General features: G+C 44.1%; 1 protein-coding gene across 1 annotated transcript in view; it reads right to left on the reverse strand.

Moving 5' to 3' along the window:
- Positions 1-108: 108 nt before the first annotated feature.
- abtb2b (ankyrin repeat and BTB (POZ) domain containing 2b) overlaps positions 109-15194 on the reverse strand; it is a 44004-nt gene continuing 28918 nt past the window's right edge. Inside the window, exons 3-17 of the mRNA XM_008296911.1 lie at positions 13513-13723; positions 7815-7967; positions 7109-7274; positions 6863-6952; positions 6548-6649; positions 6209-6305; positions 5240-5375; positions 4514-4782; positions 4252-4430; positions 4048-4153; positions 3723-3825; positions 2658-2745; positions 2484-2552; positions 1405-1518; positions 109-1267 (exon numbers count right to left, since the gene is read on the reverse strand). Coding sequence (XP_008295133.1) covers positions 1034-1267; positions 1405-1518; positions 2484-2552; positions 2658-2745; positions 3723-3825; positions 4048-4153; positions 4252-4430; positions 4514-4782; positions 5240-5375; positions 6209-6305; positions 6548-6649; positions 6863-6952; positions 7109-7274; positions 7815-7967; positions 13513-13723 — 2117 coding nt within the window. The 3' untranslated portion in view covers positions 109-1033. The remainder of the gene's footprint in view (positions 1268-1404; positions 1519-2483; positions 2553-2657; positions 2746-3722; positions 3826-4047; positions 4154-4251; positions 4431-4513; positions 4783-5239; positions 5376-6208; positions 6306-6547; positions 6650-6862; positions 6953-7108; positions 7275-7814; positions 7968-13512; positions 13724-15194) is intronic.

Consider the following 15194-nt stretch of genomic DNA (forward strand, 5'->3'; position numbering starts at 1 on the left):
TTTTGTTTGCTGCACATGTAATTACTTCCATTTTATAGGTTTGTGCATTTTCAAGTCGTCCTGACTTCAGGTGAGTCCACACCGATCCACACAAACACAGCGACGGCATTCGTTTACCAGGTTTATTACAATATTCAGCATTAAAACAGACTTTTTGTTGTTGCGGATGTGCCGCAGTGTAGAAGCATTAAACCTCAGCATACATGAGCTTAGTTAACTGTTAGAGTGTACCTGGAAAAACAACCAAAGCCTTTTCTTTTTTAAAAACAATAATATTAATAATTTGCTTGGATTAAAAAAAAAACTAAATAAAAAGGGAACACCCCCATTAAATACTCTCACATCTTTTTTTTTTGTTTGTTTCCTCATTAAATAGAAAATGTCCATCCCACTCTTCAGTAAGTGTTTTGTTTCTCCGGTCATACTTTAAAAAAAAAAAAAACACAGTTACATAAAAAAAAAAAAAGTACACTTGTTAATCCAAAGCTTACATCACTGTAGGAGGCACTGAGGCTGACTCCTTCCTCCCACTCTGCATTATTAAAAGTCCAGCTCACTTGATTCTTGAATAGATGCTTCAGTCTGTAACCTTACTTCAGTCAGAACCAGGAGGCCGCCACTGATCCCAAACCTCCAAGGCAATTACTTATTTTTACCAGTTTTGTCCATCAGAGGGCAGTGTTGTTCCATTTTTCAGAGTTGCCACTTGTTGCATCCATCTGTTGCTTCTCCGTTTGAGCTTCCTGAGCTTCTGGAGAAAGAACATCGTCCCGTTTTCTTTCTTCATAAACATGCTGTACATCAGGATAACTGTCAGGATGGAGTGCTTGGCAACAAAAAATATGAAACACTGAATTACTTGAGAGTAAACTGCTCAAGTGTCTTTTGGAAGTTGCTCCTTAACAGAAAGACAGAATCAGATTTACAAGGGAAACGCCTGCATGTGGACTCCTCCTAAACATCTGATCCCGTGTCGCTCCAACATTCTTCCGTTCATTCTCGTCTTCTCTCCGCAGCGTCTGCGGCGTCGTCCTCAGACTCTGGAGGTGACGTAGAGCGAGCGTATCCGCTGAGCCAGGGTCGCCTCCAGCTCCTCCAGAGGTGAGTCGCCCCGACTGTGAGCCAGCGTAGAGATGGAGCTGTTCCCTTGTCGGACTCCGGGGGGTCCCAGCAGCAGGCTCCTGAAGCCCTCTCTCTCCAGCAGGGCCGGCATCTGCTGCAAGAAGTAGCTTTCACAGAAGGAGCCCAGCTCCACTGAACTGTGCGCCTGTCGCAAGAAAGGACAATCACAGAGTTGTTTTAGACACTTCATTTTAACATACAGTATCCTCCTTTGAGTTACCTTCATTAGAGTGTACTTTTCTTTTTTTTGTTGCACAGTGACTTGTAGTGTGTGTGTTCTACCTTGGCTGTCTTGTAGATGCCGACTGCGTTGTCCAGGTTGATGTGCTGAGAGCAGATGAGTTCACAGTGTCTTTGTAGCGCCCCCAGCTGGAACAGACAAGCCGCTGACAACAACTGCAGGAGAAAACGGGGAAAACGTTAACGCTGGAGAAATACTGTCACTCGTTCTTATTAGAGCAACGTTTAGTTTCATTTGTGACTCCTGTAATTGGTGCTTCCTGTTCACTTTGGTTTCATGCATTTACCTGAATTTGTTGTGAAGTGAATCGTCCCTGAAACCCTTTTTTAAAATGATCCACAGCTACTTAAGTTAAACATTCGAATGCAATAGGTCTCACCGTGATGAGTAATATTGTATAGAGACCATACTGATATACTTGTAGAGGCATGTTTATGAACACCGTATACAATTGTCATACACTTATTTATCAGCCTGAACACTCGGGGCTCCAGACTGTGACCATTTTTGGAGACGGTGCTGCAACACTAGAACCACCAGCGCTATTTGCAAATATTCCCACTGGTTTAGTTCCTTTTAAACAAATAAAATTAAATCATCTTATATCAGAGATTTGTTAGAGTCTGGTCATGATAATACTGCGGGATGGGGACAAGTCCAGTATGCTCCCTCTGGCTTGGCCCTGTGGTCACAAACTATTGATTTATTACTCAAAAGAAAAAAGGTCATTTGAATGCTACTGTGCCACTGCAGTCCCAAATATCTGTAGAGGACAGTTTAGCAGGAATCAGCAGGTGGTTTTGTGTTGAAAGTGGCTCACGCGGTTTATGTGGCCGAGATACTGCAAAGAAAGGAACAGCGTGTGATTTACGTACTGTTCTCTCTGTGTAGATAGATAAACCTGCTGCCTGAGAGATACGATTTGGTTGTTCTGTTTTGTTTCGTGCCACTTGGCATCAAGAAAGAACTGACATTTATATTCCACCGCGATGTTCCAACAGTGAAGGCAAGAATAGCATGAATGCTGGTGTCTTTATTAAAGTGAATCGGGTGATGATTCAACCTCATGCGTGACTCACACACCAACAATAATCTTATTTTAGGCATTATCCAATCTCACCTCCAACAAGTCAGGCACATTGGTTCTCAGCGACTCTGTTCCTCCGCAGTACAGGTATGACATCATCATCTGTGGAGAGGTCAACGGTCTTAGTTAGCAACAAGTAAATATAGTGGTTGATCTAAATTATTCGTGTTTTGTTGTATGTAATACATCTGAACATGTATTTGTTACCTGGAAGATGTTGTACTTGACATCGCTGATCTCGATCTCCTTGTTGGGGCTTCCGTCTGTTCCAGAGGAGGCCAGCAGACACTTGAATCTAAAGGAAAACAAATGTATTGATTGAAGCTGTTTGACTTAAAGCCAGAGTGTGCAATGTAATCCAGAAACAGTTTGGTGTCTTAAAGCAATCAATAAATCTGATAACTTAAAAACAAATTAAGTCCAATCATTGCATTTAGTCCGGCCTGTCTGTTCTGCATCACTGTGATCTTCTGCAAGGCTACATGAACACATTGCTAGAGCTAGTGAGCAGATAGCACAAGAATAGCAGACACATTTTACATCCATCCATCCATTTTCTATACACCGCTTAATCCTCACGAGGGTCATGGGGGGCTGGAGTCTATCCCAGCCGACTTAGGGTGAAGGCAGGGGACACCTGGACAGGTCACCAGTCTATCACAGGGCTACACTTAGAGACAGACAACCAAGCACACTCACATTCACACCTACGGACAATTTAGAATCACCAATTAACCTCAACATGTTTTCAGAGGAGGAGAACCCGGAGAGAACCCACACTGCACGGGGAGAACATGCAAACTCCACACAGAAAGATTCCGGTGCCCCCACCGGGACGCGAACCGGCAACCTTCTTGCTGCGAGGCAACAGTGCTACCAACTGCCCACACATTTTACAGTACTACATCTCGTACTGCTTAACATGTCACAGGATTTGTGTATCTGTGCATTTCCAGCGCTCTCCGTTGTCTCAGCCCTCCTCCGGTTCCATTAGGGTGTGTTTACGTGCATCTGTTTATTCGTTTGCCACCTGTCTGCATTAAAGCCTCGTTGTGAGCATGTGTTGTTTGATGGTATTTATCTTGTGTTGGTCTATTTTGGGTTTGAACCCAACATTCTGGACTAGTCCTCCAGCAGTACGAAGACTTACAGAGCTGCTCCAATACTTTCTTTCATTGTGTGCTTTCAAAATCTTGAATCTTGAATACTCTAGCTTTAACTGTTCTTCTCTATGTCTCTTCTTCTGTCCAGTGTGAACCCTCCTGCACTCACCTGTCAGAAGCAGTGATCAGCAGAACTTTGTGTCCGTAGAACGGTTTCCCCTCCACCACAAACGTCACATCTGACATCTCCTGGTTGTTCAGAAAGTGAGGATCTGTAGAAAACACATGAGCACCTTCTTACAACTTTCTAGCAGCAGGACAGTCAGTCTGAATGCGTGGCCATTAGTCAGCTAAGTGATTGTTTGAATAATTGATTTTTTTTCCAGCAAAACGCTCTGAATGCAGCTATAATTAAATTAACATCAACATCAGGCTATTATCGTTTTCCACTTGAAGCATTTAGCGTGAATTCACTGAAGAGCTTTCTTTCTTACCCAACTGTGCTGAAAGAGTTGCCTTCATCTCAGGAACGGCAGGAAGCGGTGCAGGGCCGAAACAGTGACTAAAAATAGCTGCCAACTGCTGGATAATGGCATCATTCTGGAAAGTGGAAGAACAGAGGGGGGGGCATTACATCACAAATTCAAACTCATTTCAGGAGGAAAACAAGCAGACATGACATCGAGGCTTGATGGTACCTTGGTGGTACGCAGGATACTGAACATAAGTGGGAGGCCCGTGGTGACCAGCTCCTCGCAGTAGTCCTCTTCTCGGATTGTGGTGAACTCTCTGAGGAGGGAAAGGGTGACCCCTGCCCTGGACTGCTGCTGGGCGCAACGAAGAGATTCCAGCCACACGTGTAGCTTCCACGGCACACCTGGACACAGAACGAGTGTGTTATTTGGGTTTTCTAACTGTTAGAAAAGAAAGTACGTCCCTCTCTTGCAGTGCGATAGGTACCCATGGCACGTAGCTCCATGGTGACGTCCAGGTAGCCGTGCTCGGCGCTGTAGTAGCTGGCCTCCTGCAGAGCCTTCATCCTGGCTTTGCAGAGTCTCGGTATGCCCACCTCCGGGAGGGCCGCGGGGCCGTTAGGAGTGGTCGGCAGGGGGAGGAAAGGGCAGATCCCAGCCACCTCATCTTCCACCCCCTCAGCTAAGATCTCCTCCAGAGACAGGACATCCTCTTTGATTTGCTGGGGCTGAGTCAGTAGCTTTCTCAGCACGTTCCTTGACAAGATAAATGGGAGGAAGAAGGGGGGGGAGTGAGAAAGAAGGCATGCAAGTAAAGAAAGTAAGAATCATTAATAAATGCCAAACCGGCAATGCATACTTCTATTTCTGTGACCCTCGAGCGTCCTCTCTGATTGCATAATCTATCACCCCCACTACGGAATGTGAAGTGTTGAGTCTACATTGTGTTCACACTTACACACAGCGAACAGGTGGAGAAGTTTACAATAGCAGTTGGCGTAAAGAAACAGATGGTCTCTGAATCCAGCGAGACCCTGAACTTGCGTTTCGTACTGACACTTTCGAGGTCTTTTATTTCATCACACGATAAAAGGAAAGAATGTCTCCTCAAAGCTCAAATGTAAACGCTGGTAAAGTATTCTGCAGCACTAGTGTTTGTCCTCCTACATCAGCTGTGTTCAGAGCTTTACAGGTCAGACTGATGGACTCATACCTGTGTCCGTGTGCAGCAGCGTGACTGAAGCAGTTCATGTCTTCATAGAGGGATGACGTGAGGGCGTTTCCGTCGTGAGTCTTCGATAAGGGGTCGGCGCCTCGTGCCAGGAGCAAACTCACCATCTCGTAGTTGCCTGAGAAACACATATCCGGTCAGTTATATACAGACACAGCTCCAGAACACATTTAAATAGGATATTTTTAGAATATCAAACATTATTATCTTGGTCGTACCCACAACCACAGTTAGCAATTTGTTCTCTTCTCATTTGTACAGTTTATTCATTTTGCTATCATCACTTATCACCCCACTAGTGTCAATTGTTTTTATTGCTTATTTTATAATTCCTGAGTGTACTTATCCTCTAAATATCCATATTGTTGTTTTATTTCGCTTACCGCAGCACAATTACACTTCACCACAGGGATCAATGAAAATGCACCACACTTTGTTTTATTTCGCAGCCTTAAACGAGCAACACATTCATAAGTAGGCACTGTTTACACACTGTCACTGCTTGGATGTAGAGCATGTGTCTCTTTTACTAGAGCTATGTGTGGCTTTCAGATGATCCCACAGAGGAATGCGGCCCAGAGGCTACTAAACAACCGCAGGCAGCGCTTTGGCTGCTGTCGCTGCACCTTCATTTGCTCTCTCATTTCCTCATTCCTCCTGCACGTTCACAACTTAATCCTGTGTTACTCTTGGTGGTCGTTGGGAGAAACTAGCACACTGCTGTCCTGGTTACAAATAACAGCGGGAGTTGTTATTAGTTGTCATGCAGAAAGCTGCAACAGCGGTTCATTCATTTCTTCTTTTGCGTAACCCGACTTTCTGCCTCTATAATTTAGTACAATGTGGTAATTTAGCAGCTATAAATTAGATCAGAACACAGACCTACTGCAAGTTAAACAACACGCTAACATCAGCTGTGCCTTGTGTTGTAATGTTTGTGTGTGTGCCCACCTGCTGCTGAAGCCAGCTGCAGCGGGGTATCTGCTGTATTCTCCTGTCCATTGCGGACTGCTGCCCCCTCCACGTTGGCCCCGGCATCCAACAGAAGCTGCAGAGGCACATGACATCTGTTATATTAAGCAATGCCTGACATCCTGTAACTCCTTTATGGTTTGACCTCTGACCTCACATTTGTCAATTTACTTCTGAAAATCACATCCAGTTAGCTCAGGACCATGTAGAGCGACTCGTTGTGCATACAGAGCAGGGTGTTTTTCCCCTTGAGGGAAATGCCACATGCCATGTCAGATTAAGAGTTTATACACTACATCTGCGTGAACGCCTTCCCACCTGCACTACGGAGATGTGTCCGTGCAACACCGCGAAGGTGAGGGCCGCCCAGTGTCGACTGTCGGGATGCACCGAGGGGTGCTTTGGGGAGCACGGTGGAACCTGGCAAGACAGAGGTGAAAAATTAGCATTGCACACCAAAAATCATTCCCCCAAAGAAACAGAAAGAAAACATCAAACTCATTACAGCCTCTATAAATGTAGATGTTTCAAATTGGAAACATCCCCTGTCGTTCGAAGAGGTAATACACATGTGCAGGTGTGTGATATTAAGATAAATCTGTCCATCTGTTGGAATTATTGAAGCGTCTTTACCGCTACGTCAAGGTTGGCCCCGGCGTCGATCAACATCTGGACGAGAGCCTCATCTCCAGCTGCGCAGGCGTACATCAGAGGGGTCATACCCTGAATGACGGGCAGGAAAAACAATCCATGAAGCTTATAGAAGATATAACACGCACACAATCGTGTTAGTGTAACCAGAACTTGCCTAACTTTTAAAATTAAAAGCAAAATCTTCAACCGAAGTACCACAAGCACGTGCATGTGTGTGTTCAGTACCTGGTCGTCCATGCTGTTGACCCCGTCTGGCCCCAGCAGATCAATGGCTTGACCGATGAGATCTGTGCGACCACAGTTGAGCATCCGAAATCCCAAGTCTAGGTGGAACTTATCTGTGGCAGCTCTGGAGTCCAGACGCTTGAAGGAGCTAAAGCAACACTCGGGTCTGGAAGAGATACAGAGACGGAGAGAGAGAGAGAGAATAAATAAGCAGTTCGCAATTAATCTGAGAAAAGCCCCTGGCTGATGGCTTTTTTTGTTTCGATCTGCTCGGTCAGTTTAAAGACACTTTGTGTGATGCTTCATTTAACCACTCTGCGGCTCCTGCACACTATACATTTGCATGTGATAGTTTTCTTTAGAAATAATTGTACACTTCATGAAGAGGTTAATGAGCCACGCTGCAGTCGGTGAACGGTCATTAATCTTCTGTACACACTTTGGACTTATTTGTTAGTGAGGACCAATTAAATTACAAGCATACAGTGTGTGGGTCAAAGGAGGCGCACATCTGGAAGCACGGCATGGTCTTAGCAATTAACTGTTGTTTCTTGTCAACCAATTAGGACGACCTCATAAACACAGAGCTGACATTAAAGCAAGATCAAGAAAATTAGAGAAAACTATTATCTGAAGTCATTAGAAAGGTTTTAATTTAAGTTAAGAATTCCAGCAGGACAACCCAAATGTGTGTGTTTTCATTTACTTCAGCTGTCTTGGCTCACAGTCCAATCCTGGGAGGAGAAGCCTGGCGGTCTGTCTGACATCATCGCTGTCCACCAGTAGACTCTTGCGATGCTCAGCGTGGACGATGGCCACTCTCATCCACTCCATCAGAGGTGGAAGCAGCAAAAATGGCCTACAAAGGAAGAAGATAAATCATCAGTACAATGGGTTCGTATTCATACTTTAAATCTGAGACAGGTGACAGATATTTTGTTCAGACTAAACGTACATGGCGGGCTCTTTGGTAAACCACTGACATCAAACAAGCTCTGTTGTGCTGAACCAGTAAACTATGAGGCTCTGTGGAAACCAGGGTGCTGTGAATGCTGAGTCTTCTTCAACACTCATGATTCACTCATGGACACACATGATTCAATCTTTCGAGAGTGATCTGTTTTCAACCAGATGACTTATTTTGCGTCTGGTTCTTCCCCCTCACCACAGTGAGACACCGTCAAATACCCCCCACACACACATTCACACACTCATACATATAGAAAGTCTGCACAGTGCACGTCACCTCTGCTAATCACACACGCTCGTCTGCTTTTACAGGTCATATACAGCTGGCGTTCTCCTTTAATGTCATCAAAACACTCAAATAACAGATGTACACACACCTGACTAATCTGCATTTATATGTTGGTCCCCGAGTTGTACAGCTAAACATCAGCTTTCCTTGCATTTGATGCGATGTGAGACTTCAGTTGCACTGTGGTTTGAGAAACAAAACACTGGAAAGGCTCCTGAATAATCAGCCTATTTTTAAACCAGCAGTAGCAGAATAAGCTACCGAGGGGAGTTGAACAGAGGTGCAGCGGCGTGGCATTGTTGTAGATGCTTTCTAAGATCTAAACCGAGAATGAAAAGAGAGAAGCAACTGGAACTGAAAGGTGAATAATACGACAAAAATAGAAATGACTGACAAGAGCCCAAAATAACAAGAGAAACATTCATTAATGCCGAGGAGGCAATTTGCATTTGTGAAAGTCATCTGGATTGTTTAATTGCTGCGTCTTCGCTCTTCATTGTCCTTCTCCTACATCTGTTCTTCTAAATCCCGTTAGGTGATACGCCTATCTGCACCGCCATGTCTAGCCGGTTATCTGGCATTAATCCCCTTCTTGTCTGTGCCTTTCTAACACCATATGTGCATAGAGTGTTCCTGTGAACAATGACACTTCACCGTGAATGTTATTGTTGTTGTTTGCTCGGGATTCTGTGAAGGCCCAGTCAGAGTGTGTTAATGATTGTTCTGTGTTATCACGAGTTATTAAGCTACCTTTCTCTCCTGCTGTGATTTTATTCTTATCTTTCCTTTGTTCTGTGGCACAAGTGTGCAAACACTTAAAATGCAGATCATGAATACAGATGGAGGCAAAAGCATGGGCAGTATACAAGTATGTAGCACTATAGGGTCTGATTGTAGTTACTGTTAATGAGCAATGGGGCCCGAGCAGTGCTGTTTATTCTGCTCACTGCGTTTACTTTAAGCAGCAGCCTGAGGTTTCCTATAAGAGCTCCTCCTGTACAGCAGTACTTTGTCGATGTCTTCTCCATTTGTAATAAAGGTAGATCAATTTAACTACCAATTATATATATTTTCCGGATTGATGTAGCTAATTTAATTGAATTTAATCCTCTGTCTTTGCACTGTTTTTTCAATTTGCACATTTTGTACAGTTGTTTTATTTATTTAATTTTTATTTTATTCACCTATTTTTCTTTGTAATTTTTAAAATAGTATTTAACTTTGGCTCTTTTTCTGTTGGGACTGGTGTTTTTCTCTTGCTGCTGTACCACAGTAATTTCCCAGACTGGGATAAATAAAGTATTTTCTATTCTATTCTATTCTATTTAAGCTTTTAATAACTGTCTACATCCAATTGTAGTTAGTAAAGCAGAAATACTGATGAATAAAAGCTTTGCTGTATCTTCTTACTAGCACTGTTCTGCATTAGTTGACCTTAAAACTCAAGGTACCTGCAGATAATTTGCTGTCAACTGTTTCAAGTCTTCTTTTCCCGTCTTTAGGCTATTCTGTCAGATGTTGCTTTAGTCGTTTATCAGTTGGCAATCAGTCAGGAGGAGGAGTCCTGCTGTCACCCAGGCGTGACAGTTAACAAGCAGACAAGGGGGCTGGAGGAGGAGGAGGAGGAGGGGATGGTTAAGTGTGGCTGATAGGTACATATAATGAAGGTTTAAGTGTTTGGAAAACTGCTAGGAGGCAGGTGGGGTATGTTGAGATGAAGAAGGGGGGTTGGGTGGCAGTCTGTCAGTTTGTGGACAGTGCTCCGGGTGTAGAGTGATAAGAAAGTCATGTTTCTGAGGAGCAATGGGCTTGGGAATCAATGTTTATTCCTCTCTTAATGGCCTCCACTCAACACAAATTGGGCTGTGTGTGTGTGCGTCTGTTCATTCATGCAGGCATTTGCGCACGTGTCTTCCTGAATGCTACGAGGCATCCACCCTACTACTTTTATTGCGTTGCCTGCGTCCAGGCATGCACACCACACTGGCTCTAATCCAGAAGTAAACCAGCTCCAATTAACATTATCCAGCTTGAAGCGCTCAACTTTCATTGATCCATTTCAGAAAATTTCTCTCCTTGACTTTATCAGTTTTAGTGAGCAAAGAATAAATCTTAAAAACTCACACAAGGACAAAAGCAGGGTATTTATTCCAAGGCCTGGTATTGTGGTTTCCCAATAAAATACTGTCAGTGGCATTTTTTTTGCCAATTAGAATTTAATGTTTGGTGGGGAGTGTGAGTGGAGGATTTGCACAAAAAATGTGCAAGATTACAAAACAACTGAGGTAATGTCTGTGTACACACCAGCGGCTCAGAGCTGCAGACAGATGCACCACGTCTGTACCACCAACCAAAGCTGTGTCATTCCTCTTTCTCTTCTGAGACCCTTTTCCCCATTATCCGAACTGGTTCCCCCCTCACACCCCACATCTGACCCCTGTGTCTGGACCCTCAGCCTGAAACACAAACTTCAGCTTCGTCAGAGAGCCGGCGCAACATCAAAGCCGAGATGCCTGTTAACACTGAAACTAGATAGTGCTTCTGGCTAGCCTACTGACCCAACATGCTAAGGCTGCATACTGAGCACAGCAGGATGTAGACACACACAGACAGACATACACAAACTCTCCCACAGATGTCCACATGTATGTTCAAAGCTAGCATATAAACGTTAGCTTTGATTCATGGTGCTTTGCCTACCGCCACCTGGCAGGTCGTAAAATGACAGTCAGGCCAAATCGTGGTCAGGTGTGTTTGGACTCTAACCTGTCCCGAGATAAAAAAGCAAAGACTTTTCTCCCTCGGAGGCCAAATCGCACATGCTCCACTGGTCCCATATGTCCTGTATGCCCTATAACCTGAAGCCAGTGCGGTTGAGTTCAGATTGTAAGAAACTTCAATCAGGTTTTAGACCCCATTATGGTTTGCAAAGGGTCAAGGTTAACCACTGATCTGGAGTCCGATTACACTCATAAAGGGCTCCATGAGGGTAACCATATCTGATGTATCTGTGGTTAGAACTAAGCTCCATTGGCTACTTCTTATCAGTAACACATCTATCCATTAGCGCTCCCTTCTACGCTCTGAACAAACCAGAGGAGTTGGAAGGACGGGGGTTTGCTTCGAGGACTGTTGGAACTGCTCATTTTTAGTGATTCTACCATTAACAACATAACTTTAATAACACAAGTTTTTTTCTGCATGGCGGCTTAAAGAATAAGAGTGCGAAAAGGAAAATAATTGCAGACACCAGCGTTGCCCTCCCACACTCGATGCAGTCTTAATACCCCAACACAGGATCATCACTCACAACTAAGCACCGGCTTTAAAGGATCATAACAAAAAGAAGGGCGTCTCTCGTAGTCTCGAGGATTCTGCAATAAGGGTCTCACCAGGCTCCCTATAATGTTTGATGATGTGGCCCACACAGATTTGGTGGTTTTGGGTTTCCACCAAAAGATTTTTATAAAGCTTTCGATAGAGGGTGAGCCAGAAGGATGGAGAGGCCCCGCTGAAGGAGAGAAAAAGTCTGTATCATTACCAGACGCTCGCATTGTAATCACTACCAGGTTTTGCCCTGCTCCGGCCTACCACCTGAGTCTGCCATGTGTGCTAAGATTCACAGATGCTACAGCGGGTCACACGGAGAGATATACGGGGATATAAAAACACAGATAGGCAAACTGGCGACCGGCAGATGCCCAAGAAAGAAAAAGAAGAATGTTACAGATGTTCCAAAGCATACAGTACAACAGGAAGAGAAACAGTTTCATCCTGCACACATAAACCAGGCTGATATACATCGGACATTAAAAACATCTGAGGAACAGCCAGGACAGGGAAAAGGAAGGCTGTATATCTGCTGTTCTGTTCTTATTGATGTTAATGAGGAGCCCACTTTTGCTCATTATTTAATGCATAGAGGCTAGCTAGCTTTGAACACACACATACACACAATTGGTAAATGGGTAGATTTCACCATAAAAACTTTAAGCAACTATGATTATCTCACAGCTGCTACGTTCTCAGTAACAAACACGTGATTTACTGGAGTTCAAAACATTAATTGCAGAAAAAAACAAAACAGTAATTGACTTACCACGGCAAGCTGAACACACTTTAGTGGGAGCTGCGTCCCATTTATATGCTTGAGTGCTGCCTTTAGACAAGCCCCTATGCATCAGGTTAAAAATGCAATTAACCTTTACACATACGAGAGCACTTTCCACTGACATTTTTTAACATATGGTTACTCCGTGACACACACACACACAGAACACAGATGTAGGAGGAGGCTGCAAGTACTTTTCTCTCTTACACACACACACACACAACTGTAAGCAATAATTTACCTTAACTGAAGGCACATAATCTCTCACATTTATCGTAACTGCTAAATTCACCATTACACTTAACTATGAACTCCTGTGAGCACACATATTAAGCAACTCTACACGTTTTATCAGTTTTGTAAGAAAGGAGACATGACTCAGTTCGCATTACTCCCTTCTTTCTGTGGAAATCAACCAGCACGAAACATAAGTTCCCAGAGACCTATGTAAAACCAAAGATTAGCCAAGAAACGTGTTCAAATTATTAGGTATGCAGACAACACAGCCAGAGCCTGTCATGTGCTGTATTGCATCCAGACTATTTTCAACCACATATCGCAGTGGTACACAAGGATTGCCATAATTGCTCTACAAAGGCGACTCAAGGAAGATTTGAGGAGAACAGAATGGAATTACAGACCATTTGCACCTCTTAAAATCCTTTAAACCGCCGGTCTTTAGCCTAATTTACGCCTTTAAAGGTACACCCTTCTATCAGACTAGCGTTAACACCTGGGAGCTGTTGCTCACTTGTAATTTACCTACAGAAAATTAACACTTGAGTGACCAGACGGTAACGGGATTACCGGTGAATGGAAAAGAAGGGTTGCTGCTTACTTGATTTAGAAACTATATTTTAAAAATTGTTTTTCGCAATGATTAGAGACACAAAGACTAAGCAATGGAAATAAAAATGTATTAAAGGGGAAGAAAGAAAACTTGTTTTCTACGGTTGGATCCAAAACCAGAAGGCCTGCTATGCACTTGGTTGAAAGCATCTGAAACGTTTGTGTCCAGTCATGCATGGTTCCCACCTCTCTTTGCTGAGCGCCATGCGTGGGGGATCTAAGTTGGGATTCTCCATGGACTCCATTTGCGGGCAGCGCAGGAAGTAGTAAAGGGTGTGGAGGGCATCAGGCGACCAGGACACGGGCTGCTGGGGACGGGCATGGCGGGCAGGGCTCAAGCCTGGACGCACTGAACTCAGACGCTGCATGTGGTGCATGGCACGGGAAACCAAGTCACCTGGAACAGAGGAAAGAACATTGTTGGATGATAGTTAAACAAAACCCTTACCTTCACTCATGCCATTTGCTCGATTCAGTAATGAATCAAATGACTCGATTGGTATGTGTCCCCTTAACAACTGTTGAGTGGCACATTGAAAAACTGTAATTGAAGTCCAGTATAATCCCCATGGGCATCCAGTCAAACCGGATTTCCCTTAACCACTTAGGTTTCTTTACTCATTACTCTCCCTCCACGTCTCCAGTGGTACTTGCCATTAGCAGTGTCATTATCAGTAAGCAAAACCAGACGGCAAGTCTAAATAGCCATTCATCTTTAATCACTGAAGGAGTAAATGGGACAACAGACAGTTGATCACAGGCTCTAATGAACTGCTCCACTGTTTATGTACTGGCACAGTTCAATCACTGCACTCAGCCTGGAAAGGTGGGTGTCAGCCAGATGATAGAAACAAGGTTAAGATCTAAATTCGACTCATCTATCACTTGTGTGAAACCTGTCCTGAGATAAACTTAGAAACAATATGCAGCCAATTAGAGGATTCATCAATCCACACTTAGTCTACCGAGTGGACAACCAAACGCCGTCGTATGAAAGGCTCGTTTAGATCACCGAACGCAAAGTGACGCACATTAAACTTCATTATTATAAACTGACACAGAACACGGAAAAAGCAGGCGTACTGCTGGAAAGAGTAAAGCTTGTAGATCTTGTTAAGTGCCCATGGATGTCAGAGCAAGAGTTTGAGTGGAGAGGCTATTATCAGTCGTCTCAGGGATGTGGGGAAGTGGAGGAAGGGCAGGGAGAGGCAGCGTGAGGGAGGGCGGTCGGGCTGAACTGGGGATCGTGTAACGCTCATTTAGCATAATTACCCCTGGGTTAATTTCTAACCAGATTACTGTGAGTATTACACTGCACGGCGTCCAAGGCTAAAGACTACAGCAGTGCGAGTGTGTATGTGTGTGTGTGTCGACGTTAAGGGGTTCGGGGTACTTCGAGGGGGGTCAGATTGGGGCAGCCCTCCCAACACAGACCCCACTTAAAGCTGAAGGGCCTCCTTTGTGTAAACCACCACCAGCAGCCCCTCCAGGAGGTCTCGTAGGAATTCTTGCCCAAGATGGAGAGCCTCTCCCCGCCTTTCAAGCCTATATTATGCCCTGGAGCTAAACTGAGCTCCAGGGGTCAAAGGGAAATGAAATACTTCGTTCTTAGATTACAGATTATGTTGGAGTCCTTGTGGAAACTGGCAAGTCAACAAACTGTGATGTGACTGTTTGTTAAATACATTTTGACGAAATGTTAGTCTCTGGTGAAAACAGCAGGATAATGAAATGATTCAAATAATAAAATACACACGTTGTTGACTGTATTGCTGTCAGTTCAACTTAAACATCTTCTTGTTTGGACTCGGTAAGGCATCACATTGTTAACTGGATTTACAGGTTATAGCAAAAAGCTAATTTTGTTT

Source organism: Stegastes partitus, unplaced genomic scaffold (assembly GCF_000690725.1).
Source record: "Stegastes partitus isolate 25-593 unplaced genomic scaffold, Stegastes_partitus-1.0.2 Scaffold1165, whole genome shotgun sequence".
Taxonomy (NCBI): Eukaryota; Metazoa; Chordata; class Actinopteri; family Pomacentridae; genus Stegastes; species Stegastes partitus.